General features: G+C 37.3%; 3 protein-coding genes across 3 annotated transcripts in view; 2 read left to right on the top strand and 1 right to left on the bottom strand.

The window, feature by feature from the left end:
• DCAF12 (DDB1 and CUL4 associated factor 12-like protein) overlaps positions 1-26,951 on the top strand; it is a 398,057-nt gene that overhangs the window by 73,268 nt on the left and 297,838 nt on the right. The gene's annotated exons all lie outside the window — the stretch shown is intronic.
• On the bottom strand, positions 1,986-12,175 carry LOC141403920 (uncharacterized). The gene is made up of 5 exons (XM_073987027.1): positions 10,503-12,175; positions 9,779-9,888; positions 9,581-9,713; positions 9,029-9,500; positions 1,986-8,967 (listed from the first exon to the last, which is right to left on the bottom strand). The coding sequence occupies exons 1-5, from the start codon at positions 11,486-11,488 to the stop codon at positions 5,569-5,571; spliced, it is 5,100 nt and encodes a 1,699-aa protein (XP_073843128.1). The 5' UTR covers positions 11,489-12,175; the 3' UTR covers positions 1,986-5,568.
• On the top strand, positions 14,779-16,054 carry TfIIFbeta (transcription factor TFIIFbeta). The gene is made up of 2 exons (XM_073987015.1): positions 14,779-15,433; positions 15,627-16,054. Exons 1-2 carry the CDS (start codon positions 14,867-14,869, stop codon positions 15,921-15,923), a joined length of 864 nt encoding a protein of 287 aa, XP_073843116.1. The 5' UTR covers positions 14,779-14,866; the 3' UTR covers positions 15,924-16,054.

Raw genomic sequence — 26,951 nt, 5'->3', positions numbered from 1 at the left:
TAGAATTTCCCACCACAGCAATTTCATGATTTTACTTTGCTATGGGACTCAATCTAGAAACGCCTAATTTCATGCAATTTTTTTAATAAAATTCACGCTAGTGTGGACCGGAACAAAAGGATCGATTGTGTCGAGGCCTAAAGGGTCAAATACATACGGTCCGTTGTGCGACGCGTTGCGCGTTGAAAACAACAACCACATGAAAAATGTGTAAGTGATGCCAAGTTTGTTCTTGAAGTTTTCATGTTGTTGTTGTAATGCGGCACTTAACGGACCGTACGTGCCGTAAAGCCCTCAGCACATACGGACCGTTTAGTGACACGCGTTGTCCCAAAACAGTTAAATTATATTTAACTTTAATGCGTCAGCCACATTGTTGTTTTTCAAAAAACTTGTCATCACTTACACTTTTTTCATATAGTTGTTGTACCGTGACGCTCAACGCTTCGTATGTGCCGATCGCTTAAGATTTTAGGAAACATTTCTCGAGGACCTCAAGGCCTCGGCACATACAGTCCATTGAGTGACAACAACCACAGGAAAACTTCTAGAACAAACTTGGTATCACTTACACATTTTTCATGTGGTTGTTGTTTACAACGCGACACGCACAATTCAACCATATCCGAAAAGTGTTCTAAACTGCAGTTAAGCGAAATTTGTTGAACTTTTGTGAGGGATGTACCGAGAGGAGTGGACAACTGTGCATGCAGTAAGATTTTAAGAAATATGACGAATGCTATTATTATCAGCAGCAGTATGTAAACTAAATAGGTAAAATTAGCAAAATGATAGTCTAGGCAGGGTCGAATTTCTATAGCCTCCACCATAAATTTTATTGAAACCAAATTTCAGCAAATTTTGGTTGGATAATGTGGCTAAGCTTTAGAAATACAAGAATCGGAAGGTACCATTCTATTGGGACTAATTAAGAAGTGGACCGACAAATTTATGGGGCTAATTCGGTTGGATAATGTGGCTAAAACCTTATATACCTTATATATAAAAGTGTGAACCAATACCTTAAATTCTCTGCAGAAATGTTTTTTTTTATTCACAATAAAGACCAAATACTAAAATATCCCTATATCAAAACTATATCCACCAGCGATAATTAAATACCAAATTTCAGCCATTTCGATATGATAATGAGGTTAAAACCTTTAATATACCAAAAATCGGGAGGTATCAATCTATGGGGGATACATCAAAACGTAAACCTATATTTCTGGTAGAAAGTTTTGTAGCCCAAAAGAAGACTAAATAGTTAAATTCAGCCATTTAGGGTCAAAATGCGGCTAAAACCTTCAAAATACTAAAAATCTGGAGATACCGTTCTATGGGGCTATATCAAAACGTGGATCTATACTGGTAAATTTCTGGGTGAAAGCTCATGTCTTACAAACGGAATGACAAATGTAATTATATCCTCCATCTGGCATAAATAGAATACTCTCCCACCTGGCGGAAAAATCTGGAAAAATTACCACAGGTAGATCTTGTTGTCCTGATCACAAATATGTAAACTTTTCCATGGGGAAGTCCATACTTCCCGAGATATTGGGCCTCTTAAGTTCCGAAAATTCCCTTGTTAAAGTAAGAAAAAATTTTAAATTAAAAAAAATTTTGTTTTCGTGCCCTAAATTGGCTCCTGTCCATAGGAGAAAGTCCTAAATCCCTGGCCGAAGGCCGGCTACTTAGGAAAAACTTACAATTTAAAAAAATTTTTCAAATTTTTTCCGTCAGCTGGTAGAGTATTCAATTTGTTCCCTCCATTTTAGGGCAGAAGGTATAAAAAGGACTCTAGCTGCAAATAATATAAAATTGTTGAACTTTCGGGGGGAGGGAAATATAACGATATACAAAGTTTGGACCAAGGTCCTATATATGCTTCTCATGGTAGGAAAAAAAGAAGACGAACGAGATAAGCACATGAAAAACTTAAAAATTCTTTAAAAAAATATAAAATAAAAAAACCATTAAAATTCTTTGTATAATTAAAAAAATAAAACGCAGCTACTGCATATGTTTATTTAATCATTAAAATTGTTAATGTTAATCTATCACACTACAAAGGTATATTTAAAATGTTCATTGTTATTGTAATATACCATTCTTAAAAGTGTATGTAAAACACATTATACTTATTTGCTGACTGACAAGCACACAAATATAAACAAAATTCATTCTCAATAGTAAAATATAGATCGATCGTAGGCCATTTTTAGACTTAATAATTAAAAATGAAATAATAGGTATATTAAACAAATACAACATATATACAGTTATTATTATATATTTAAAATTGTCAAAGGCAAAACTAATGTTTACAAAAAGGCCAAAGGCCATTTGTTTATGTTTTTTTGTTTCTTTAATAACGTCACAGACGTTTACATGGTTTACAAAAATTTTTTGTATGATATTTAAGGACATTTCACATTTTCGATAACAAAACAAAAGGAAAATCAAAACTAATAGTAATTTCCAATAGTTTGCTTAAAGCTAAAAAAACGAACAAACAAAGAAGAAGAAGAGAAAAAAACTAAAACATTTTCCAAAACTAAAGTAAATATATTCTTAACGCATATAAAATACACTTACATATATAAATAACAACATTTATTACATATTTCACTTTTCTACTGCAATCTTTTTGTATACATACTTACTCATCAATATGTATGAAAATTCTCGGGTACATTAATTTAATTTACTGAAGAGCAAGACACTGGAGAAAACGTAGTTGGTTTCAAAATTGGTAACTTTTAATCAAATTGTTTTAGTGGAGAATTTTTATTGGTTTTAATTCGTGTTTTCAAGCAGAAAAGATATTTGTGCATATTGGTAGCATCCTACCAGACAGAAATCTTCGCAATCAAGAAGGCAATCAAACGGATTTTACCCTATACCTTCTAGAAGTTTAGATTATCATTGGAAATGTTGCAATATGCTTTCCAACCGCTGCGATTTCATGGGGATAGAAAATAAAAAAATATTTGATCAAAATCCAAAGATGCAAGATACCATAAATCACCATACGACGGCAAAAGATAAACAACTTTTCTACCGGTTAATTCAAAAGGAATTGGAACATTTTGTTATGCATTTATGTTTTTTAAGATGCGGTTCCGAAGCATATTGTCAGGCTGTGCGACCGTTGGTCCTAACGGAGTACATCTGTAGATTAATCTTACAATAAGTAGAGGGACAATGAAGCTAGATTTAAAATCGGCCCTTGACACATTCCTAATAGCTGGAAAGTATCCAACGAGTGTTCTTCTTGTGATAACTGAAAGATTTCGGGACCCATACCTCGAGAAGCTGACTACCTGAGCATCTGGATGCTGAGGTTCTTAAATCGTAAGATTTCATTGTAGCGATCAAGGGAATCTTAGTCACCAAATCTGCAAACATCCTATCCTATACGTTCTAGAAGTCTAGATTAACCTTGGAAATGTTTACCTCCAACAAAAAAGTTCACCGTGCGTGTGGCAAAATTTCAAAACGAAACACAAACACATAATTGTTCGGGTGACGGCTCCTGGTCGGTAATTCCTCCGAGTAATCCGGTGTCTCCTGATATATTAAAGGCCTTCCATACCGTCAACCATGCCAAACTGTGCGTGGACATAGAGATAGATGACTTCCCTGCAGCCGTATTTGAAATGTTGGATAATGTGGAATTCAGTAATAGGGGCTGACTTCCGTATCGTCAGTTGCTTTACAAATGACTGAAAATATGCGAAGTATTATGTTTCTTAACGCCATTGTATTTAACAACTGCTACGTGTTTCTAAACGTCAAAAATACACATTTTCAACGTAGGTAAAAAGCAAACGTGTTTCATTTTTATTTCTGATACATTTAGTTGCTTTTTCGAGGAACAATGCATGCGTATGCAACTGAAATATTTTGACGACGTTTAAACAACACAAAGCAAATGACGATACGGAAGTCAGCCAGGGAGTTTACCAAAACGGGGTGATGTAGCCTCAGCCTGTCTGAAAATCCACAAACTCCAGAAGCAGATTGAAGAATTTTTTAATTGAAAACGATAGGCGAACAAACATATTTGCTTTGCTACAACAACAACAACAACAAAAACGAACCACAAAACGTCTACCTAGCTGACTTAGTGCAGTTCTTCCACCAGAGGAATATAAAAATATCCGCCGCTAAATCTCCTGCCACACTGTTCACCACCTGAACGTCTGAAATGAGGCTCCCCCTGAACATATAGGTGGATGGTGTCCTGATTCCGAGCACTGACTACGCCAAGAAATTGGGTGTAACGTTCGACATCATGTTTTAGTCGTCCACGCAGCCACAGCTATTTGTGACAAGGCGTAGAAACAGGTTTTTAATTCGCTGGCCGGCGGAACTTGGGGTGCTGACCGGAGTGCGGCACGGTCTATGCGGCGCCGGCGTGGTATGCAAATATTCAAACATGACAGAATACTGCCTTGAGGATCGCAACTGGTTTCCTCCTCATGACGAAGATTTTACAACATGTTCTCGATGCACTACGTGCTTGGCTGTTACCGCCGTGAGTATCCGTGTCAGGATCTAGTGGAAAGGCTTCCCCATGCAGGCACGTCAGGAGAGATCTACATGATGTGGAGAGAGAGATCCAATGGTATAAGCGAGAACCTTTAGATCCACGAGCCTATCAGGCAGACTTGAATATCATTCACACTAATGCAGTTGTACAGGCAGTACAAAGGTACAGTGTGAATGCCGTACTTGGAGACCAACCCCATCCATCGCAGCAAAAGATCGCCAGCTTCCAAGACAAAACCGAGTAGTTTTAGTCCAGTTAACATCCAGATGATGCAGCCGCCTGAACATGCCCCGCATGCGCTAACACCACTCAACTGCCTCCTGATTCTTTTGTACGCAGGCAGTCCAGGCTGGAGAATTTTTGACTCTGGAATTCCTCTGTGTCAAGATCCAGATAATTCCATGAAATATACGTCTCGGCGGCTGCCAACCTAGCATCAAACCCATGCTGCTACAAGGAGTACTATTTTTTGAAACAAACAAAACTCCACAATTTTTTAAATAAAAAATATGATAATGCTGCAGGATGTGAGAATTTGTTCGGCATGAAAAGACATTCAAGTAGTCATTGTAGTCAAAACCACACAAAAAAAACTTGAGGTAAAATTTAAAACCATTCTAAAACAGTCCTTAAACTTCACATAATTGAATAGTTTTCAATCTATCTATCTTTTTCGCTTTAAAAAATAATGAAAATATTTCCCGCCAAAATTTTGCATTTCACAAGGTTATAGTTTAGGTCCCTTATTTGTTAAGTTAATGCAAACACTATTACTCCTTAAAAAAATTCTCCACACAATGTCATCATTTACCACCACCCACATTCGTTTAAAGTTTTCCAACCTCAGCCAACAAAAGACTCATTGCTCCATTATTGTCATCATTATCTTCGTCTTGTTCTATCTCGGGGTTTGACGAATCATTGACTAAAATCGTTTCTTCCATTATGGAGTCATGGGATTTTTGCGGCTTTAAACGTTTTCTTTTGACTTGCTCTTCAGGCAAATTCTACAAATTGTCCAATAAATCTGGTCCTACACCAATAACAACGGATGACTCACCTCCACAGTTCGATCCGGTTGCGGTCGCCGGTGCAGCTCCCAATCCACTATTATTTCCAAGTAAAACAGATGAATCACCCGATTGTGCACAAAAATCAGGAGAAATAACATCGGTATTGCTTCTTGGTCCATTAATCAGAGAATCATCTTCATTTAATAGCGGCGCATCTACTCCCACAACATCTGAACCCATTAAATTGTCTGTACCAACGGTACCAAATGACGAAGTTAGACTATCATCAATAGTATTGCCATTTATAAGAAAATCTCTGGTAAATTCTGTTGGGCTATAACGAAAACTACTCGGTGTAGTAGTAATTGGTGTGGAGGGCATTGATTTGGATATGTCACAAGCCGATCTAGATAAATTTGTGTTCATATTGCCATAACCATATTTACCCGTCGATGAAAAGTAATTGCTTCCCAGTGGTTGACAATTGTTGGCAAAACGACGCCGATAGAAGTTATTACCACTACCCGGCATACAAGATGACGGATTATGATGGGGCAACGGTGTTGAAGGTACAGATCTAGAAATTGAAGCATTCGATGACGACATAATGGCACCACCTACTCCATTTCCGTTGCTACCATAACTGCTTAATGATAAAGAAAATTGCCCAGCACTGCTATAACCCGAAGAAGATCCCGTCGATGAACACGAAGTTTTTGTACCCGTAGAACTTCCACCAGATTGTGTCATGTTTGAAAATTTGCCAAAATCTGGTGAAGATAAAATCTCATTTACATCCACTTCATCCAGTAATGCTGTCGAATCTGATCCAACAACATTACTAACATCTTCCAACTTAATGGAGGAGCTTTGTTGGCTGCAACTATTTTCTGATAGCATTGTTACCGAGTCAATGAACTCGGTGGGTATTGGAGTTTGGGCCAATGAATTGCAGGCCGAATAAGCAGTAGCCGTTACGGAGTTCAATTGAAATGCCCGATTAAACGTAGGCGAATGGGAGCGTTGTAATTGAGACAGCGGCACAGAACGTGAACGTTGCGTCAACTCATTCATAATGCTTTCGTTCTCTTTGAGAGACGGTTGTGTCGCCAGTGCAGAACCAGAGTGCTGATGACTTTGAGGGCCACCACAGACTGATGATGCTGTTGCTGCCGCTGCTTCGGCAAATAAATCTAGATCTAACGAATTTTGATCAATTATGCCAGCAGGATGATTCTGAGTGGAACCTTGCAAATTGTTAAAGGTTGTTGTGTTTGCCGATGATGATGGCCATTGATCTAGTAAAACGTTATTTGACAAGGCAAATAATTGTTGTTCGTGTTGTTGTTTTAGAACGGAAGGGCTGGGTGGTGCTGAAGCCGATGTCATTGTTGACATATAAGTGCGTCTTCTACGTGTGGCCCCAATCATGGGATCAGAAGATGATTCTGAATCTAAAGACTGTTGCTTTGTTAGTAGACGATTAAAATTGGGACTGGCAAAAAATCCAGTAGTATTGCTGCCGCCACCTCTGTGACCCGATAACGATGTAGTAGATGATGTCGTATTAATATTCGGTGATATCGGTAAAAAACCATAATTTTTCCTTGCCGCTGATATATCGGATGATGATGAAGTATTTAAATTTATTTTACGTTTATATGAAACCTTTGTGGGTGGTTGAGGCGGTTGCTGCAATTGTTGATGTTGTTGAGTTTGCAACTGATGCTGTTGTTGATGATGCTTTTGTGTTAATTGTTCTAGAGACGCTGAGGCAGTTCCAACAGCAGATGTTAAATGCTTTGATGAAGATACAAATTTTCCACAAGACTCCCTGCTGTTGCTTGCAGAGAACAACGACGACGATGATGATGCATTTGCGTTTTTCAAGTAGTTAAGTGCCTGCTGTGACAGCTGCTTAGTTACTGGTCTTGAATTGCTCATTTCGTTGCTTATTGAAGAGCTATTACTATCACGCTTAATGCTGTTGGTATTCACCATTGTTAAAGATTGTCTTGTGGTTCCAACGGCTGTTGTCGTTGAAATTGTCGCCCCAGACATAGACACCGTGCTTGATGTTGACGATGTAGGTGCGGAATTTGATATCATCGGTGTGACTGTTGGATAACTGTGTCGCTTAGCATCGGAGGAAGAATTTTTTGTTAATTTTTCCTCAGCGTCTCCCATCTGAAAATATTGAAGCAGTTCGGTTTCTTGATCTTCAGAATTTTCTTCTTCGGGCAAAAAGTAGTCATCTAATTCATGTTTATCCATATTGCAAATGCTGATAACTCTTTCGCGTGGCAATCCCAAATTCTCGGGTAGATCAGCGGCTTCTTTTACGGCAGCACTTAAATCCGGCGGTTCACATGCTGCTGGATTTACGGCTAATAATTTCTTGGCTCGCAACTGTTGCAAATTTCTTGAAACAACTTTAGGTTGGCCCATGGCATCCTCATGTAGCGAGGAATGATGATTGTTTGGGCTGGTTGATGGAGCCATTTGTGCCGGAGGTCCCATTGAATAACATGTTGGTACTACTGCACTAGAATCCAAGGCACTGGAATTGTTGCTACTACTGCCATTGTTATTCGGCGATGTTATAACACTTGCTGCCACTGGAGGTGGTGTGGATGCTGTTGTGGTTATAATGGGGAGATTTATCCTGGAAGCACTAGGTATGGAAGCAGTTGCCGTTCGATTATTTGATGTTGGGGAATTTGGCCAGAAACTTTTAGTTTCCTGGGCTTTGCGTACTTTTTTACAAAAGATATTAGTCGTATTATAATCTTCCACACCAACTTCTTGCTTTATGGTAGCAGTTTGTATTGTCGTCTGGGATTGTGATGACGACGGTGGTGGCGTTGATGATTGACTTTCTACAGCAAGTTCCATAATTTTTGGTGTTAAATTTTTTACGGCCGTTGTTGTGTTATTTGTTGTTAACATTGCAGGTGAACGAATATGTTCAAAAGCGCTACTTGCCGAGCTTGTAGAAGCAGGTCTGACTCCGCCTCTGGTTTCAGCTGCCAAATTTATTGGCATTGTTTGCTGTTGTTGACTCTGGCTTAGATGAGAGTGATATATGGGAATATGCTTGGAGGAATCATTATCTGTTGAATGCGCCGGTGCTGTTGTATAACCTGGAGAATCAACAATTTCCTGTTTTATCTTAACAATTTTCATTTTGTTTTGACCATCATCTAGTATTAGGGATGGAGATGTGGTATTGCGTTGACTACTACCTTTCGAACTATTGGCAGGTGACAACTGAGGTTGAATTTGCCCCACAGTTTGATCTACCGACGATGTATTTGATTGGTGGCAACTGGACTCTGATGATGATGAGCCTTTGCGTTTCTTTTTGCGACGCTTCTTTAGGGGACCCATATCCTGCAAATAAACACAAACGATATGTTATTGTGTACCATTTTTACTTTTTCTACCATCTTACCGCCATAACACGTTTTTCTTTTGGTTCTCTTTGTGCATACTTCTTATGTATGATATGACTGCCAGTTTTGGTTGTACCAGTGAATGATGTCTGTGGCAAGGAACCATGGGCTTTAATCTGATTTGCCAAATCATTGGCATCATTAACTTTTACATGTAGAACATTTTCAGCCCATTGCTTTATTACGGACCAAGATTCTTCTTCATCCTCTTCAATTTTATCGACAAACTTATCTCCAGTTTCCGTTGCAGCAGCATCAGAATCGCCTCCTTTAATTGAGGATTTTGTTGTTGTCAGGGTTGGCAAATGTGGTGCTGGTAATTTACTTGTTTTACGCATAGCTGCATAACAATACCGTGAATGCCCTCTAGTACCCAAACGTCTGGGTCTTATACCAGGAAAAACTTGCTTCATGACTTTACCGAAATCGGCCGTAGATAATGGTTTAATATTTAAACGTTCACAATACAATCTGGAAAAAGGTCGACAAATTAAAGGATGGAATATTAAAAAAAAAAAAACAAAAAAACAAATACTTCCTTATCTACTTACATATAATCATTGTATACATCCTGTTTGGGTATGGACACTTGTGGATCTTGTTCCAAATGTGTCCGTACCCAATTAATGGTGTGATTAATTTCTGAACGAGTTCCTAGGGGATTTTGAGGTTGGCGCAAGGGGTCTATATGCGGAAATTAGTTGTTATTAATAATCAAACAAATATTATTAATTTTTGGCAAATCTTACCTGTTTCAGGCTGCTCCCCGGGCAAACGTAAATAGAGCAAAAGCTTTTCTACTGGTCTTAGAGTTGATATACGATCCAATATTTGTACAATTTGTTGTTTGGCATGATCGCTAAGTGGCAATAATAAAAAATGAAAAAATGTATTACAATAGTTTTTTCTTTTTCTTTTTCAAAATCCACACGAATAAAGTTTTGAATATAAGTTCTTAACCTATATCATTATTGTACTATAAATGACTTGTGATAAAAAATAGTATTTATAGTTCTTAGAGGAAGGTAGTGTATTTTCAGTGTGTAATTTATCCGTGGTTAAAAATATACTGTTTTACTATGTACTATAAAGTTATTATAGAGTGCTGCATACATTCAGGCGCAACATTAAACAACAGTTCGAATTTTTTCAGTGTACGTACAGACAGATACCACTAACAACAGACTCATAAATCCAAAACTACAACCAATTTCATTAGAAATCTCAATGAATACAAATGTAACATCGTAATTGTGGGAATACTATCTATAAAAGTAAACTATACACACATTAACACAAATTGTAAACAACATGATATGCATCATTACATTTATACGACAATAGTATCTATTAGATTTTACATTGCATTCTTATCAGAATTTGATTTAACAAATCAGCACATTTATGAAAATGTAATAATCAATTGTAAAAGATTACACTATATGTAATATATACATTCTTTTTCATACACACCTTATTCCCCATTCCACAACTTCTTGTATGCGACGTAATTTCTCTTCGTCCGGTGCGTTAACACCTAAACCCATTAAACGTCCATGTATGGGTGTTGGAGCCAATTTCGAACCAGAACTCCCTGTACTTATTGTGCTAATGACCTGCTCGGCTAATTGGCTACTGATGGAACCAGCATTGGCACTAGGTGCTGCTATTTCTCCAACATTGGTAAATGGTAATGTATGTCCATGACGGCTAGATGATTGAGTAGATGATGGTGAAAGTGCTGATTGTGCGGAGGATGTTGTTGGTGCCGTTGTAGATACAGAAGGCGCACCACTTCCATTGCTGGAAGTTGTTAAATTTGTTGGACCAATCGATCCAATTGGATTTGAACCGAATGAAGCAGCTGCCATTAATTTGCTCAACTCAAATTGTTGTTGAACATTTAAATGTTGAAATTGATCCATGCCGAAATGTGGATGGACATGATGTGACGTGGGTGGTGGTAATGTTTGTCCGGGAAATTGTTGAGATGTTATTGTTACAGACTGGTGACCATGTGGATTACTTGCACTGGTAAGCAGTGAATTTTGTGTCGCTATAGCGGGTGCAGCATATGGATTTGGTGTTAAGACTGAAGCTGTCGCAGCAGCAGTAGATGCAGCAGCAAATGGTGGCGGCACAAAACCACTGGGTACAGGTACATTAGAAGTCGAATCAGTATGTGACGTCGGTGTTGCAGTGCTATGTTCCAAAGGCGGCGGTGCTTGAAAGCGTGCCGATGCATACGACACTACATCATGTTGACTGCCACCAGTTATGTGATTCGAAGCCCCATATAAAGCGCCAGACGTTGCCGCCGTTGTCAGACCCAATGCTGCTCCCACATTCGCATTATAAATGGGCGTCGTAATGCCCTGTTGATTTTGTTGTTTCTGTGCTGCCGTTGCCCCTCCTTTCGTCCACTGTACTGCTGCTCCTTGTCCATTTTTTTCGGACATATCGCAATGTATAAAAAGCCGAGCGTGAACGTGTAGCAATAACTGTACACGAGCAGCTTAGCTCGCTCTCCGTGCCGTGGCGCTTCAAATATCACTACCAATTTCCTTTCTCTTTGCGTCAAAGTTATCTATCCACCACACGTATAAAAGCAAAACAAATCGACTAGACAGCCCAGCAAGTCGCAGACGTTCTTATCTTGAACTCTACGAGTTGATGGGATGGGATAACTTGTTGTATTTTTTTTGTTAATTTACACTACAAATTCCTTTACTTCCACACTAAACTGCTAAAATTGCTGAATATTAATCGCACTCGTTGCTTTAGGACATAGCGGCTGAAGCAAATGTAATCTAAGTCTGCTCGATAATAAAACATTTTTCTTTTTTTTTGTGTTCACTGTATTTCTTTTTCTATCCGTTTTCTTTTGCGTTTCGTTTTATTGTGTTCTTGTCGTAAACATATTTACAATTTTTTTCGCTCTATAAACGGCACTTTATTCCATTGTTGCATAGTACAAATTACCGAAAAACTATCAAAAAGTTATTAATAAACAAGATTATTAATAAAAACTATAATCTTTATTTGCGTTGTAACGTGTGTCCTTTTTCTATAATCTTCGTGTCTCGTTAATTTTTTTCCAATTGACATTTTTGAAACTACAGTGTTGACTACTAGATGGAGAGAGCGCCGTTGATACAGACTTTAGAGGTGAAATGGCATAAAACGCCGCCGATACGATCGTTTGAGCCGGGCCACACTAGAGTGATTTCAATGAAATAATTTGATGAAATTAGGCGTTCTTAGCTCGAGTTCTCCACTACTGCAAAATCATAAAATTACTTTAGTATGGAACTCGATCTAAGAACGCATAATTTCATGAAATTATTTCACTGAAATCGCTCTAGTGTGGACCGGGACTAAAGAAAATTGAGTTTTGAGCATGGTACAATAATACAGGTAGCATTATCAAGCCAGCTGATGGTAACATAATGTGTCAATTGGATTGAATTGATGTCAAATTTTGACATCCTTTGTTACCAACAATTGCCGATGCGGCTACCTGTATATTTGTACCATGGTTTTGAGAAAGAGCAGTGAAGAGAGACCCCCTCTTTGCGCTTGTGACTATAGACAATAGCTCTGTTCCTTTACGTTCAAGAATCTTCAAGTTTTACCGCTTTTTACTCGGGAAGTGTTCCTTTATTTCAGACACCATACAATTCATATGGGAGCAGTTTACAACTTTTGCTACTTTTGCCGGTTTTATCATTTTCAGAAGTAAAGGAACAGACCAAATATTAAGGCCTCGTCACATAAGAGGATTTGCATGATCTTCCGGCTTTAAGTCAAAAGTCAAAGCATACGAAAATCGTGTTTCAGCACATATTCAGCCGCGGCTGAATGTGTGCTGAAACACGTTTTTCGTTTGCTTTGACTTCACCCTGCAGTTACACATGCCAATTGACTACATGTATTATACTTATTATACTCGAAAATGCCGAAAAAGTGTTCGACTGGCATGCAGTTTTCTTGTGTGTTTACAAATGCCAGTGCAAGTTCAATTTCAAAATTATTTCTAGCCGCATATAACACACAAAATTCCATTATATTTCAGATTTAAAACACAATTCACAACATATTGTATTATTTTTATTTTATTTGGTCTTAAAAAGATTGTTTTCAATCATAAACATAATGAATCTGGTATTGCCGTCTTTTCAATTTGTCAACCTATATTTTCATGAAAAACATCAAAATAATGTCTTTATTTACCACTAATATATTGTAGCTACCGAGATGTATTATTTCCCAGCAAAAAGTTTGCATCCGCGGATGCAGTTAAATCACTAGAACAATTGCCGCTGGAGTACATCTTTTCCTATGAATTAACCTATGAATTTTACAAGAGAGCGCGCAGCTAGGATTCACTCCATTTTGCTTCCACGGGACACAGCTAGGATGCACTCCATTTTCGATCCAAATCACAGCCTTTGGCGTAATGTTTTGGATTGAATTTAAATGCAATGTAAAGAGCAGTACACATTGTCAGTTTTGAATGTCGATATTTCGCAGTTATCGATAACTATCCAACCGTCCAGCAACCACAAAACATTTTGTGGTTGCATGATGAATGACAAAAATGAACGGCCACATTCCGATCGAAAGTGGAATTGATTCCGTATTTAGCTTCTTCAGAAACCGAAAAACGAATTTTTTTTCGGAATGAAACCACTTTTGGTTTCTCAAGTGGAATTGTAATTTTTTGGAAGCTGTCACTTTAAAATACTCCAAAAACACTTCAAAATAATAAAAATATTGTTTTATTAACAAAACCACATTTAAATTCGTCTGTTTTTTGCGTCATTTGCTTACGCACACAATCGCACATACACACGGATACAATAACACACACACACGCACACAATAATTTTAATTCCGAAAAATAAGAATTTCACAACACTAATGTTTACCAACTAACTTGACTTAATTTAAAATTAAAAAATATATAACTTTTGCAAGTTTTTTAACCATTTATTTACACTTTTGTCATCGGGCATGACTTTCCCAACACAAAAGTTCACCGGGCATGACTTTCCCAATACAAAAGTTCACCGGAGATGACTTTCCCAATACAAAAGTTCACCGGGCATGACTTTCCCAATATAAAAGTTCACCGGAGATGACTTTTCCCATACAAAAGTTCACCGGGCATGACTTTCCCAATACAAAAGTTCACCGGGCATGACTTTCCCAATACAAAAGTTCACCGGGCATGACTTTCCCAATACAAAAGTTCACCGGGCATGACTTTCCCAATATAAAAGTTCACCGGGCATGACTTTCCCAATACAAAAGTTCACCGGAGATGACTTTTCCCATACAAAAGTTCACCGGGCATGACTTTCCCAATATAAAAGTTCACCGGGCATGACTTTCCCAATACAAAAGTTCACCGGGCATGACTTTCCCAATACAAAAGTTCACCGGGCATGACTTTTCCCATACAAAAGTTCACCAGGCATGACTTTCCCAATACAAAAGTTCACCGGAGATGACTTTCCCAATACAAAAGTTCACCGGGCATGACTTTTCCCAATACAAAAGTTCACCGGGCATGACTTTCCCAATGCAAAAGATCACCGGGCATGACTTTCCCAATACAAAAGTTCACCGGGCATGACTTTCCCAATACAAAAGTTCTACAACACACACAAACAAAGACATCATAAAATCGTCACATCTGGCAACCTTCCATGACGTGTCAACTGTTTATTTTACCATAAAAAATCGACTTACGAATCCCTATCGTACTGCAACGAGAAGCTGGCAGTTTGTTTAATCGTGTGTTGCAAAAGTCAGTCGCAATTGTGTTAGAAATGACGTCCTCGAAAGATGATAAAGATATTAAAATACCAATTGTTGACAAAGAATTGGATTTGTCCAACGCTGGGCGGGGAGTATGGTTAGTTAAAGTGCCTAAATATATCGCGCAAAAGTGGGAAAAGGCTCCGTCAAATATGGACGTGGGCAAGCTGAGAATCAGTAAAACTCCCGGGCAGAAGGCTCAAGTGTCACTAAGTCTATCACAAGCCGTAGTAAAATTGGACCCACAAGAAGAAATACCCACAGAACACATACTGGATGTGTCGGTGGTGACAAAACAGACATTAGGTGTATTCTCACATATGGTACCACCTGAATCGGCGGGAAGCAGTGGGAGTAGTAAAGATACCTCCTCATCAGCTAGTAGCACACAAGGATCCGAGAAATTATATATGGAAGGTAGAATAGTACAAAAATTAGAATGTAGACCAATTGCTGACAATTGTTATATGAAATTAAAATTGGAATCTATACGGAAGGCTTCTGTGCCGGTTAGAAAAGTGCAGCCAATTGATAAAATTGTTCAGAACTTTAAACCAGTCAAAGATCATGCTCACAATGTAAGTAGTACAAATGTTTTGGGTATATGGAGTATTTGGTTGTACACTACAACAGGTTTATAAGGATGTATTTCCTATTTTAACTTTCAACGTCTAAATCTATAACTGTGTTGGAATGTATAAACTTGAACTTCATGCCACAACTTCTTGATATCAGTTACATCCACTAAAATCTTAATTTCTTTCTCCGTAGATTGAATACCGCGAACGCAAAAAAGCTGAAGGCAAAAAGGCTCGTGATGACAAAAATGCCGTTATGGATATGCTGTTTCTTGCATTCGAAAAACATCAATACTACAATATCAAGGATTTGGTTAAAATCACAAAACAACCTATTGGCTATTTGAAAGAGATTCTTAAAGAAGTTTGTGATTACAATATGAAAAATCCACACAAAAATATGTGGGAATTGAAGAAAGAATATCGCCATTACAAGACTGATGACAAACAGGGTGAGGATAAACCAGCCACGGATAGTGATTCGGATTAGTGTTTTATAAATCATATTAAGTTTTAAAATTTAGAAAAAAAACCTTTCTTCCCTCTCATCATATGTACCGTACCCTTCGCCGGATTTTATCATTTTCCTTGTGAATAATAAATAGTTAAATAATTTTTAAATACCTGTGTTTGAATTATTTCAGTTCTTCAAAACAAAAAAAAAATATTTCCTGTTTCTCTAAGAAGATTCGAATTCAAATTCGTTCGAATTACTATTAAACTCCTGTTGTTGTAGGAAATGTTTATTTGATTGAAAAAATAAACAACTCAAATATTTTTCAGAAAACAGAAGTTTGGTAGTAGTTCGAACGAATTTGTATTCGAATCGTCTTAGTGAAACAGGCTATTAAACACCGGCAATGACTTACTTGTATAGTAACCAAATCAATACAATACGAAGTAACGGAATCAATAGATTAACGATTGGAGGATGCTGTGCGCTTTTTTAATGCCTCAAGATTGACTTTCTGGGGAATATTATAGTCTTGACCTCCATCCTTTTACCACCTGATCTCCCAACTAAAACACTACAGAAGTAGTTATAATGGAAATAAAATAGTTTGAATATATTTTTAATTTAATTGGGTTTTTATTTAAAATGATGTATGCATTGATTTTTTTATTTTTACAATATTTCTTAATAGACTTGATTTCGTACTGTAAAAGTGTTAGCATCTAATTTCAGTTTTTTTTTGTATTTGTAAAAATGTTATTTTCTTTTCCTTGTTAATTTTCAAATGATGATTCAAAAAAGTTCTCACATTCTCTACAGTCAGACTGCCGCTATTTATATTTGTTGTTAATTATATTTGTTTTTTTTTTTTTTTTGTATATATAAATATATTTTAATAATGCACAGATGAAATTTTATTTTGTTTGTAGTGAATTTAATTGAAATTGTACAATAGTATGGCAAAATAGGCAATGAGTGAGTAAGTGTGTTTATAATAAATTGCAGCATAATCAACAGAAGGATTCTGAACTGAAATGCACATGAACGTTAATCAAAATAAGAGGAATGGTAAGCAAGGAAATCAAAATAAGAGGAATGTAAGCAAGGAAATTAGGTTAATCGATTTAAAAAAAAAATATTAATATTTTTGATATTTCACTATAATTGTATTCTTGAAAGTAAACTAAACTTAACTAACACAAAGTTATAAATGTCGGATGCCTTTATATTTGAAAAATATTTTGTGTACAAGTAAAAAAGTATCAGTCGGCTTTGCCGACAGAGATATACCCTCAGCCTATGTGAATTTAAACTTTCATCTACGGACAGAACGAATGTATTTAGGGTCTTTTCAGAATTTTGTGGCCCTTTTTGGACATTTGAGCTTGCCAACAAAAATGTGGATTATGTTAAAGTTCAAAAGTGTTGCGGAGGAGGTATTTAAAGGAATGGACCGACTTTTTCGATAGATATCGTGCCCACTAGCCATTTCAGTGGGTCATCGTATAACTTTCCGACCAGTATGCCAGGAAGCATGGACTTTGTCCACGGAAAACATAATATCGCTTTAAACAAGCCACAATGAACACCATCGGTATACATGTCCAAAGTATCTTCCAGCAGACCCTAAACTGCACCTAAAAAAAATATTGAACTTTTGTGGGAGAGGTACCCTAAGAAGAGGACCGGTATGGGCATTTTAAAGATCCAAAGTTTGGACCAAATTGGTTGTTCCGTTCAAGAGATATCGTGCATGCCATTTTAGTGACATTTTTAAATACTGGGGGGAAGTACCGAAAGTTGTGGGCCGGTATTGCCTATCTTCGAACTGAAACTAAGTTTGGATAAAATATGGAGAAGGACAAATTTTGGACCAAATCGGTTTATCAGTTCGAGTGTTATCGTGCTCTCCAGCCACTACATATGGGTTTTTTACACCTTTCGGGCTGTTTTCTTAAGACATATGGACTTGCCCCATGTGCCATGATTTATTTCTATGTTCAATGTATAATAGGGATATATATTTTTGAAGAAAAATACATTCATCAGAAAAAAAATATTTCCCATAAAGACATCTTCATATCAAAGACATTTAACCTCCTCCAAGTCCGAACGACGTGCCGCACACTAAAACACAGCTTATAGAGGCGGTACAACATTTGTTAATATGTGTGGTATTTTGTTAAGCTTGAAAAAAAATAAAGCCCTAATAAACATGTGCTTTTTTGATTTCAAAAACAAAAGATAGAAACAGCTTCTCCTTTTTCAATGAATTTCCAGCGACCCCAAATATATTTGCAAGAATTCTACTTTCTGCAAGAAATTATGCATTTAGTGCAATGATATGGAAACATTCAAATTGAAAACATAACGAGTTTTCATTTATGTTTTCCAAAATATTATATCAAATGTGAAAAATATTAGTTTTTTTAATTTTTAATTAATTTCTCGTTGGAAATCGAGCTTTATTATCATCTGAAAAAGGAAGTTTTTTAAATTCCAATTCCAACAGGTGACACTAACATTACAAACAAAAACAAATTTCTATGTGGTTGTTGTTGAGTTGTATTTGTTGTAGTATTTACTTTACAGTATTTGTTCTACCATGACGCAAAATTATGAATGAATTTCCAATTGCCGGACAATTTGTATCAAATATTTATCAATTATGAGCAATTTTGTATCTATTTAACAAAACCGATTTAAACCGGTTAAAAAAAAAATTCCGGTTTTCAAAAATTTGAAAATTTCTCCGAAAAGTTTAAGTTTTTGCCTTTTTAGGGGCGAAGGCCATTATTTATGAGATTTTAATTAATTTGAAGCATTTTTAATTAATTTAATTAATCGAGCTTTATGATCTAAGGAGATTACATTGAAAAATTGATATCTAGCGAAGTCCTACACACACATCAACCGTTTTGTATGATAAACAGGTTTTTGGACACCCTACCCTGTAGATATGATTATCATCCCGTGCCAAAATATCCTCGGTATTAAAAAATTTGAATCTTTGTCTTTTCTTTTCCACTTGCTTTTTGCATTGGGCTCAACTCCAAAGAGAAAATCAATAAAATTTAAAAAAATAGTATTTGCTCTAACAGGCAAAATTAAAAAAAAAATCGAACATTCAACTTTGATGGTTTGAACTGCGTACTGTCGCGCCAAAACAGTAACAGCGAGGTAGGGGTCACAAAATCGTTAAACTGTGTTATGGACGCTGTATGAAAACTATCGACAATTCATATAACAGAACAGAGAGGAGGACGGACAGACCAGATAGGTTCATTTTGAGATTCTGAAAAAGGCATACGGACGATCTACTGTTTTGAGTTACAAAAAAAATCTGTAAAAATAAAATGAAAAACGATATTTTTCGGAAACTTTGCGATCGAAAAAAGTACTCATAGGGCCATTATTACATGTGTTCTTTTACTATCTGATGGATTTGAAAATGCAAAATAAACTAATTTTGAGGCATTAAAATAGCTCTGTTCCTTTACGTGCAAGAATCTTCAAGTTTTGCCACTTTTTACTCGAAAAGCGTTCCTTTACTTCAAGCACAATACAATTCATATGGGAGCAGTTTACAACTTGTACTACTATTGCCGGTTTTACCACTTTCAATAGTAAAGGAACATACCAAATATAAATTTCACATTGAAAGTTAATGACAAGAAGCTCCTCCTTGAAATTCAATCATCACTTTTAACTTTAAGTTAACCGGAACGCTATAAATCTGTTCGGTAAATCGAAACTATAACAAAAGAAGACTTATAATAATGGGGGATAAAGTTCTAAAGATAGCAATAGTACTATCAACTTTTATTTAAAATATTCATTCATAATTTTGCATTTTAATGTTACCGATTTTTGGCGCTGAGTTAGAGAATTGCACTACTGATATTCGAAATTAATCAGAAGTTATGCCAGGCGGAGACTACTAGGTGATTACGAAATCCCTACTCCAACTGGTGTCTCCTCAATAGATCCTGTGATTATTGTCAACTTTACCAGTATGGGAAAACTATGCGACACAACCGCAAATCTGACTCTCTCATTCTAATATGAGGTCGAACATTATACATATATATTAACAAAATTATTTTCCTTTCTTCCCCTTTCTTCTATGTATGAATCTCCCTATGTATGAAACTCTTTTCTCCTGCTGTGAATCTTTCTGTTTCCAATCTCTTATATATTTTCAGGATGATAAACACAATGGACCAAAAGGTCTCCGAGTGAAGCAGCTATGATAAATTGTAGCTGCGCATCCTTAAACCTAACCTAACCAATGCCATTACTTTCCCGAACTACGGGTAAGTTGATTGGCAAGAGAGTTTGCCCTTAAAACTTCGGGTAGTCGGCAGAATTTCCGGGACATCAACACTGCTGCAGTCGCTCGGTATATACCCTGTGATCGTATATCCAAAATAGAAGCAAATTTCCACACATTGGCGATGTGTCCGGTTAGTTAATAGGGTCGGGGGGATTGTGCAACGTCGTTCTATGGCATTCCCGGCTGCGAAAATAACAACTACATTTCGTTTTATTGTCGTCCAGATCGCGAAGTCATCCATGCCGATGCGTCCTCATGGGATTTCAATTGAAATGAAGTCTGGAAATGGGTTTACCGCTAATGAGGACATGCAAGGCCTAACTGTTCTAAACATGACAGGTGAAATGGACATTTTGTTGTCAATTAGAGATCCCCTAACACCCACCGGGGTGTTAAGCGAACACGTTCTTTGCTCTTAGGATTGCAGTACAGTATTAGAACGGAGCCCCTTTGATATATGGGTGCCTTAACGAATAGCTTGCTCGGTCTGAGCTGGGAAAGTTCTCCCGTGAGCAACTCATCTCAGACGATGAGATGAATACCATGGTTATCGCATATCAGTCGAACAGTGAGACGTCTTCCTCAGTTGTTCCAGGAAAAAATACAGTCGTAGCCGATACGCATCTTTCACAGACAGAATGCTCTGGCGGATAAGGTTGCAAGGGAGGGGATGGACCACTCCCTCACATCCCCCTAAAGGCCTGCAAATGGAAGAACAAGCACGCTTATAGAAAGCCAGTGAATAACTGCAAACAATTTATTGACAGGACCCCCAGGCTATCAGAGATGGCCCGTTAGAAACTGTGACGTAGGTTAGGCGTAGTGTAGCCACATGTGACGTATGTATATGACATACATTTCCGACTAGTTTATTGTACAAATACCGCAGAGAGACCTGGTCTCACAACTCCCCAACTACAAAATGGAAACGGGAACAGGAGCAGGCGTCTACAGCGTACCCACAGTTTACGGCTATGTAGTATATGTATAGTCAAGCGGTGCTTAAATCATTTAGTCTGCAGCGGTTTTGGATTGTAAGAACACCATGGAACACCACTTGTGTTGGTTTGGTCCAGGGTCATTACAACATTGAAGGAAATGAAAAAGTGCGTTGCGGATCGGAGTCAATCGATATTGAAGTCGACTACTAGATCAAGCCATCCTTATGCTATTTCACGCGGAAGTTGGAACAAAGATATCGATACAATGCTATCCAGATTCAGCACAACGAACCTAATTTTGAGGTATCCAAGGCAATCTGGCCCATTCTCTACAAGCGAAGAACTAATCCATGAAAAAATCCGACCTGAAATTAACGGTAGGAATAATCACGGGTCACTGCAGAATAAGATCAAAGTCCTGCAAATGAGAAATAGACGTTACTGTTGACTACTGCATGTTATGTGAATAAGAAGAGAAAACAGAAACAATCAAACACTTATTATGTAGCTGTCCAATGCTCACGACGCACAGTGCGAAATATGGGCACTTTAGTGGAACTTTACTCAGAACTTTTAATGTAAAGGACGTAGCTTACTGAAATTTTCCAAAACTGTTTCTTATATTTGTGGGTCTTATGTGGATGCTACCGTTTTTACATATTAGGTTCATTTTTCAACCGATTTTGCTGCAAATTGGTATTATGGGTTTTCAGTAGTGAGTGGATGGAGAACATCGGTACAAAATAGTGTCAATATCTGTTCGCGTTGAGCGGTACCGGCCGATATGACATATTTTAAAGGTTCCGAACACATTTACCAAACTATTTGTTTGTATTTTTGCATTTTTCGTTCTTCGTAGGTAGAAAACCGCTTTGCGAACTATTAGCAACGTAGGTTCTCGTTTTGCTATAGCTCCAATATGAGGAGTCCCCTATTTGAGATATTTTAAAGGTATTAGGTAATTATTGCCAACCAAGTTTAGTTAACTTGAACATTTGTATTCGTTGAATAGAAAATGTTCTAATAGAAAATTTTACAGCATAGATCCTTGCTTTGACCCTAACCGTCCTTCCTCCAAATATCCATAAACATTAACAAATGAAAATCTAAAATATATATTCTGGAGATTTTTTATTTTTAGTAAAGTGTGATATGGCATACATTTTACAAATTGAAAGTTTCGATTGTGGATATGTTTATGTGTGAATGAAATTAGCAAGAATAGTCTTCAAACTTTAAAAATCAACATTTTTAGTAATGGTAAATCAATTTTGGCATAAACGAAAACAACAATGACGCCTAATGCCGGTTTTTCTATCAAATTTTCAAAAATATAGATACATATGTACATACATATATGAATATTCCAATGACTTTTTGAAAAAGTCGCATATCTCCAAACCTGCGCGAACCTGCGAAGAATGTAAACAAAAAAATGTTTTGGTAGACTTTTAACACATTTTCGGGGAACGAATAGCAAATTATATATTACAATTCCATGAACGCCAAACAATTAAAAAATTGTCAATACTTATAACAGCGACAAAAAAAACTATAGTCAACTAACTTACCATTTGTTTGTCTCACTCTTTTAATTAAGCAAAGCTAAAAGCAATTTTTAAGGAAAATAAATATTGTAAAAAAGTGCAACCTTTAAATGCATTTCTAGTTGTTTCGCGGGGTAAATAGCAAAACTGAGTATGTGGCATTTCTCATGGGACACTTAGCAATGGAATTCAACAAGAATCTCATTAGTTTTATGCACTTTAATTTTTGAGTAAAGTTTCACTAAAGTTCCGATATTTCGCACTGTGCGACGCAGAGACTACGAATCATGGGTGAACACACGATCCAATCTCTGAAAACCTTCTGCCAAACCGAGCCCACAAGTCTGTTTCTTCCTCTTCTTAAGGGTCTTAATTGGTTTCAGCGAGAATAAAATATTGTACCATATAATGGCAAACTATCTCTCTTCTATACACGAGAATCTTCAATATATTTTCTCAAATCTGTGTTATACATCCTTTCCCTGCAAGCAAAAACTATCGCGGAAGTGACTTAGGCGTGTCGCCCAGGGCGATGAAAACAGTCGCGGCGATAGTCGCAGAAGTCAGCCTAAAGTGACCTCCGTTGTGAAGAAATGAACCACGCCGGCGTGTCGTCTTGGAAGTCACTCCAGCGACGCTTCTAGAAGATCATTTCCGCGATAGTTCTAGAAATTAAAAAAAATATTTTTTTCTATTTATTTTTATTTAAATCTTTTTATTTTTGATTATTTTTATTTTTATTTTTTTATTAATTTTTTTTTACTTTTATTTATTTTTTAATTTTTTTTAGTTTTATTTATCTTTTTATTTTTCTTCTCTTTTAGAGAAATTATTCTTTGCAATTTAATTTTGTCATTTTAAAAATGTGATGTTTTGTTGCCTGACTTGGGAAGCGAACCCGGACCTTCAGAGTGCAAAGCGAGTATGCTTACCACTGCACCACCGCCTCATATAATCAACAGATAGAAAATGTTCTATGGTAGTTCAAATGTGTTGAATCATTAGATAAATGTAAACAATCGCCTTGGAAGTCATTCAGAAGTCACTCCGAAGTGTCGGCATACGCGATAAAACGCATACGCAAGGCTATGGAAATTGTTTGTGTAATTCACCAACGATCTTCCTTGGCGTGTCTCCGGAGTGACCTCTTAGGCGAGGGAGTGCGAAACTCATTTCCAATTGCTGGCAGGACACCATTGATGCTCAGAAAAGTTGGAGTATTAGTAGTGGTGAGGTACTCCTTTTTTGCTAAACAATGGCAAATCAAAAATAAAGAGAGAATACATGTGGTTTGTTTACACTTTTAAATATGAGGGAGAGCATCGCTGACTTACACTGTAAATGAGAGAGAAGCAAATGCAAAAACAACTCAGTGGGCGCCCTCACTATACTTCTTTGCAAAGAAGCTCGTCTCTGCTTTAGGCTAACAAGGGGATCTATACTTTCATACGACCAAAATGTACCTCATCGAAATAATGGTTTTAAACCCCAGGTATGTTTAGGACGAAATCCGTTTCAGACAACTTGGAGTCGACTCAGCAATGTTCGTTCGTTTGTAATAATAACTCTCGAACGGATCAACCGATACGGTACAAAATTTTGTCCAAACTTAGATCAAGTTCGAAGATGGGCCATGGTAACCGATTTGGTTCATACTTTGCACATCGCAATATTTCTATATCGGTCCACTCCTTCGGATATCTCCCATACAACATTTCGGAAAAGTGCAGTTTAAAACCTCCTGTCGAATCGTTTTGATTTTTCTTGCAACAGCTTATACGAGGCCCCTATTACGATGATACAAGTTTTTTAAGGGGTAAGTCCATACTTCCTAGGGAAATAACCCGAAAGCTGTAAAAAATCCCTACGGTAATTATGTGTAATGGCGGTTGCAAATGACAACTCTCGAACCGGATACTGTGTTGGTGCATGGTTAGGTTAGCTTTGGGGATGTGCAGTCACTAAATTGTGACTGGGTCACTCGGAGACCTTCCGGTCCATTGTGATTTTCCAAGAAAAATAAAAGGAAAGTACTGAAAAGACATATATATAGACATATACATATATATAGATATAGGCCATTTTGACCTGCCTATGGAAAAAAGACACTCGGGTGCAAAAATATAGGGCTCTAGCTCAATTATTGCGAACGCTAGAGTGATTACAACAGACGGACATGGCTAGATCGTCTTAGAATTTTATACTGATCAAGAATGTATATACTTTATATGGTCGCAAATGATTAGTTCGATGTGTTACAAAAAGAAAAACAAACTTAACAAACTTATGGTGGAGGGTATAAAAAGGAAGGTAGTTTTAAGGAAGAAAAAGTTTGGATGGTGATGGTTGGAAGAAATTTGGAAATACGGCTCACGTGTTCAGGTTGCGCTGTCGCAGCCACTTCAGATTTCAGATGATGTTCTAGATCAGAGCAGGTTCCACAGTTGAATAGAAGGTTAGACATGGTGGAAAGTGAACACCCACTAATATAGTATGCCGGCTGCAAGCCAGAGCTGGACGTCGACACAGGAGGTGCTCGATCGTCTCCGTCTCCTCCTCATCCACACAAAGTCTGCAGTAGTCAGTCAAGTCATCGTCCCATTTGATGTTGAAGGCCCTGATATAGCAGTGTAAAAACTCCCGTCATTACTCTAACTTCAACTTTACTCAGGTTCAACAGAGAGTTCGTTCTTTTGGCTGGCAGAGTTGGCCAGATGGATCTTGACACAATGCAACTAGGTTCATTATCGGGTATGTTCTGAGACACACTTCACGCCTCAAGCATTTTGTTCATCCCATTATTCCTATTTTTTGCGAATTTCTTGGGGCTTCCATAAAATCCTCGAAAAATCAGCGTAATTGGGGTGAACAAAATGCTTGAGGCGTGAAGTGAGAGGTGAAGTGTGTCTCAGAACATACCCGTATGCCATAATTCACGGACTCTTTCGTCAGAGAACGTCTCAATATTTTGGAAAAAGTGACTTCATAACTTCTTTGATATTGGCCAAATTTGAAAAAATCGTTTTTTGTATGTTTTGTTGTTTTATCAGCTATTTAATAAAATATATCAAAAAATTGCACAGTGGGCTTGGATGCTATTTTTGCTATTTAATATTTAAATCAATTTTTAAAGATGTTCGACCCCTTGGATTTTCTTTATTTTTTTTTTTATATTAAACTAATATATGCCGGCTGCAAGCCAGAGCTGGACGTCGACACAGGAGGTGCTCTTTTCATTTATTCTCTTTTTGGTCTTCGTTCGTTGTAGTCAACCAACCAGTCGTCAGACTATTGTAACGCAGAGTTGTATTCGAAGCGTAGTATATTTGATTTAAATGTAATGTTACTAAACTTTCGAAAGTATTACATATTTAAAATATATACAGATGTATATAAAGTTTTTCGGGTATGTTCTGAGACACACTTCACCTCTCACTTCACGCCTCAAGTATTTTGTTCACCCCATTTACTCCTATTTTTTGCGAATTTCTTGGGGCTTCCATAAAATCCTCGAAAAATCAGCGTAATTGGGGTGAACAAAATGCTTGAGGAGTGAAGTGAGAGGTGAAGTGTGTCTCAGAACATACCCGTATGCCATAATTCACGGGCTCTTTCGTCAGAGAACGTCTCAATATTTTGGAAAAAGTGACAAATGGGTGGTTTGATGCGTCTGCGATTGCTAGATCTGTAGACTGCGATCGTTGTCTAGCTAATTCGTCTGCTTTTTCATTACCCATAAACTTTGCTTATGGGTCCACTCCATCCACTAAAGTTCAAAAATATCAGCTACCATTAACGGAACAACTGATTTGGTCCAATATTTTGTCCAAATTTAGTTTAATTTCGAAAATGGGCCATATCGATCCACCCTTAGGGTAGTACCTCCACCTCCCTCAAGATTTTTGTTTGAGTGCAGTTTAACGACTGTTTGAGGATCCTTTGGAGATTTTTACCGAAGGTACTGCTTGTTGTCCTGATTACAGCGATATTATGTTTTTCGTGGACAAGTCCACATTTCCTGATATAATGGTCCAAAAGCTCAACTTATACGGTGACCAACTGAAATGAGTGGTGGGCGCGATATTTATCGAAAAGGAAGAATTCCAAAATAAGACCCACTTCCAAAATGGACTATATGGTCAGGTAGCCCCTCCCCAACACTATTGAACTTTAATCCAAATCCATATTTTGGATTAGCAAGTTCATACGTCCAAAATTCTGAAATTCCCAATATTTTTTA

The sequence above is a fragment of the Musca autumnalis genome, unplaced genomic scaffold (genome assembly GCF_047663935.1).
Source record: "Musca autumnalis isolate F117 unplaced genomic scaffold, ASM4766393v1 scaffold_1, whole genome shotgun sequence".
NCBI lineage: Eukaryota > Metazoa > Arthropoda > Insecta > Diptera > Muscidae > Musca > Musca autumnalis.
This window is presented reverse-complemented; position numbering and strand designations above follow the sequence as displayed.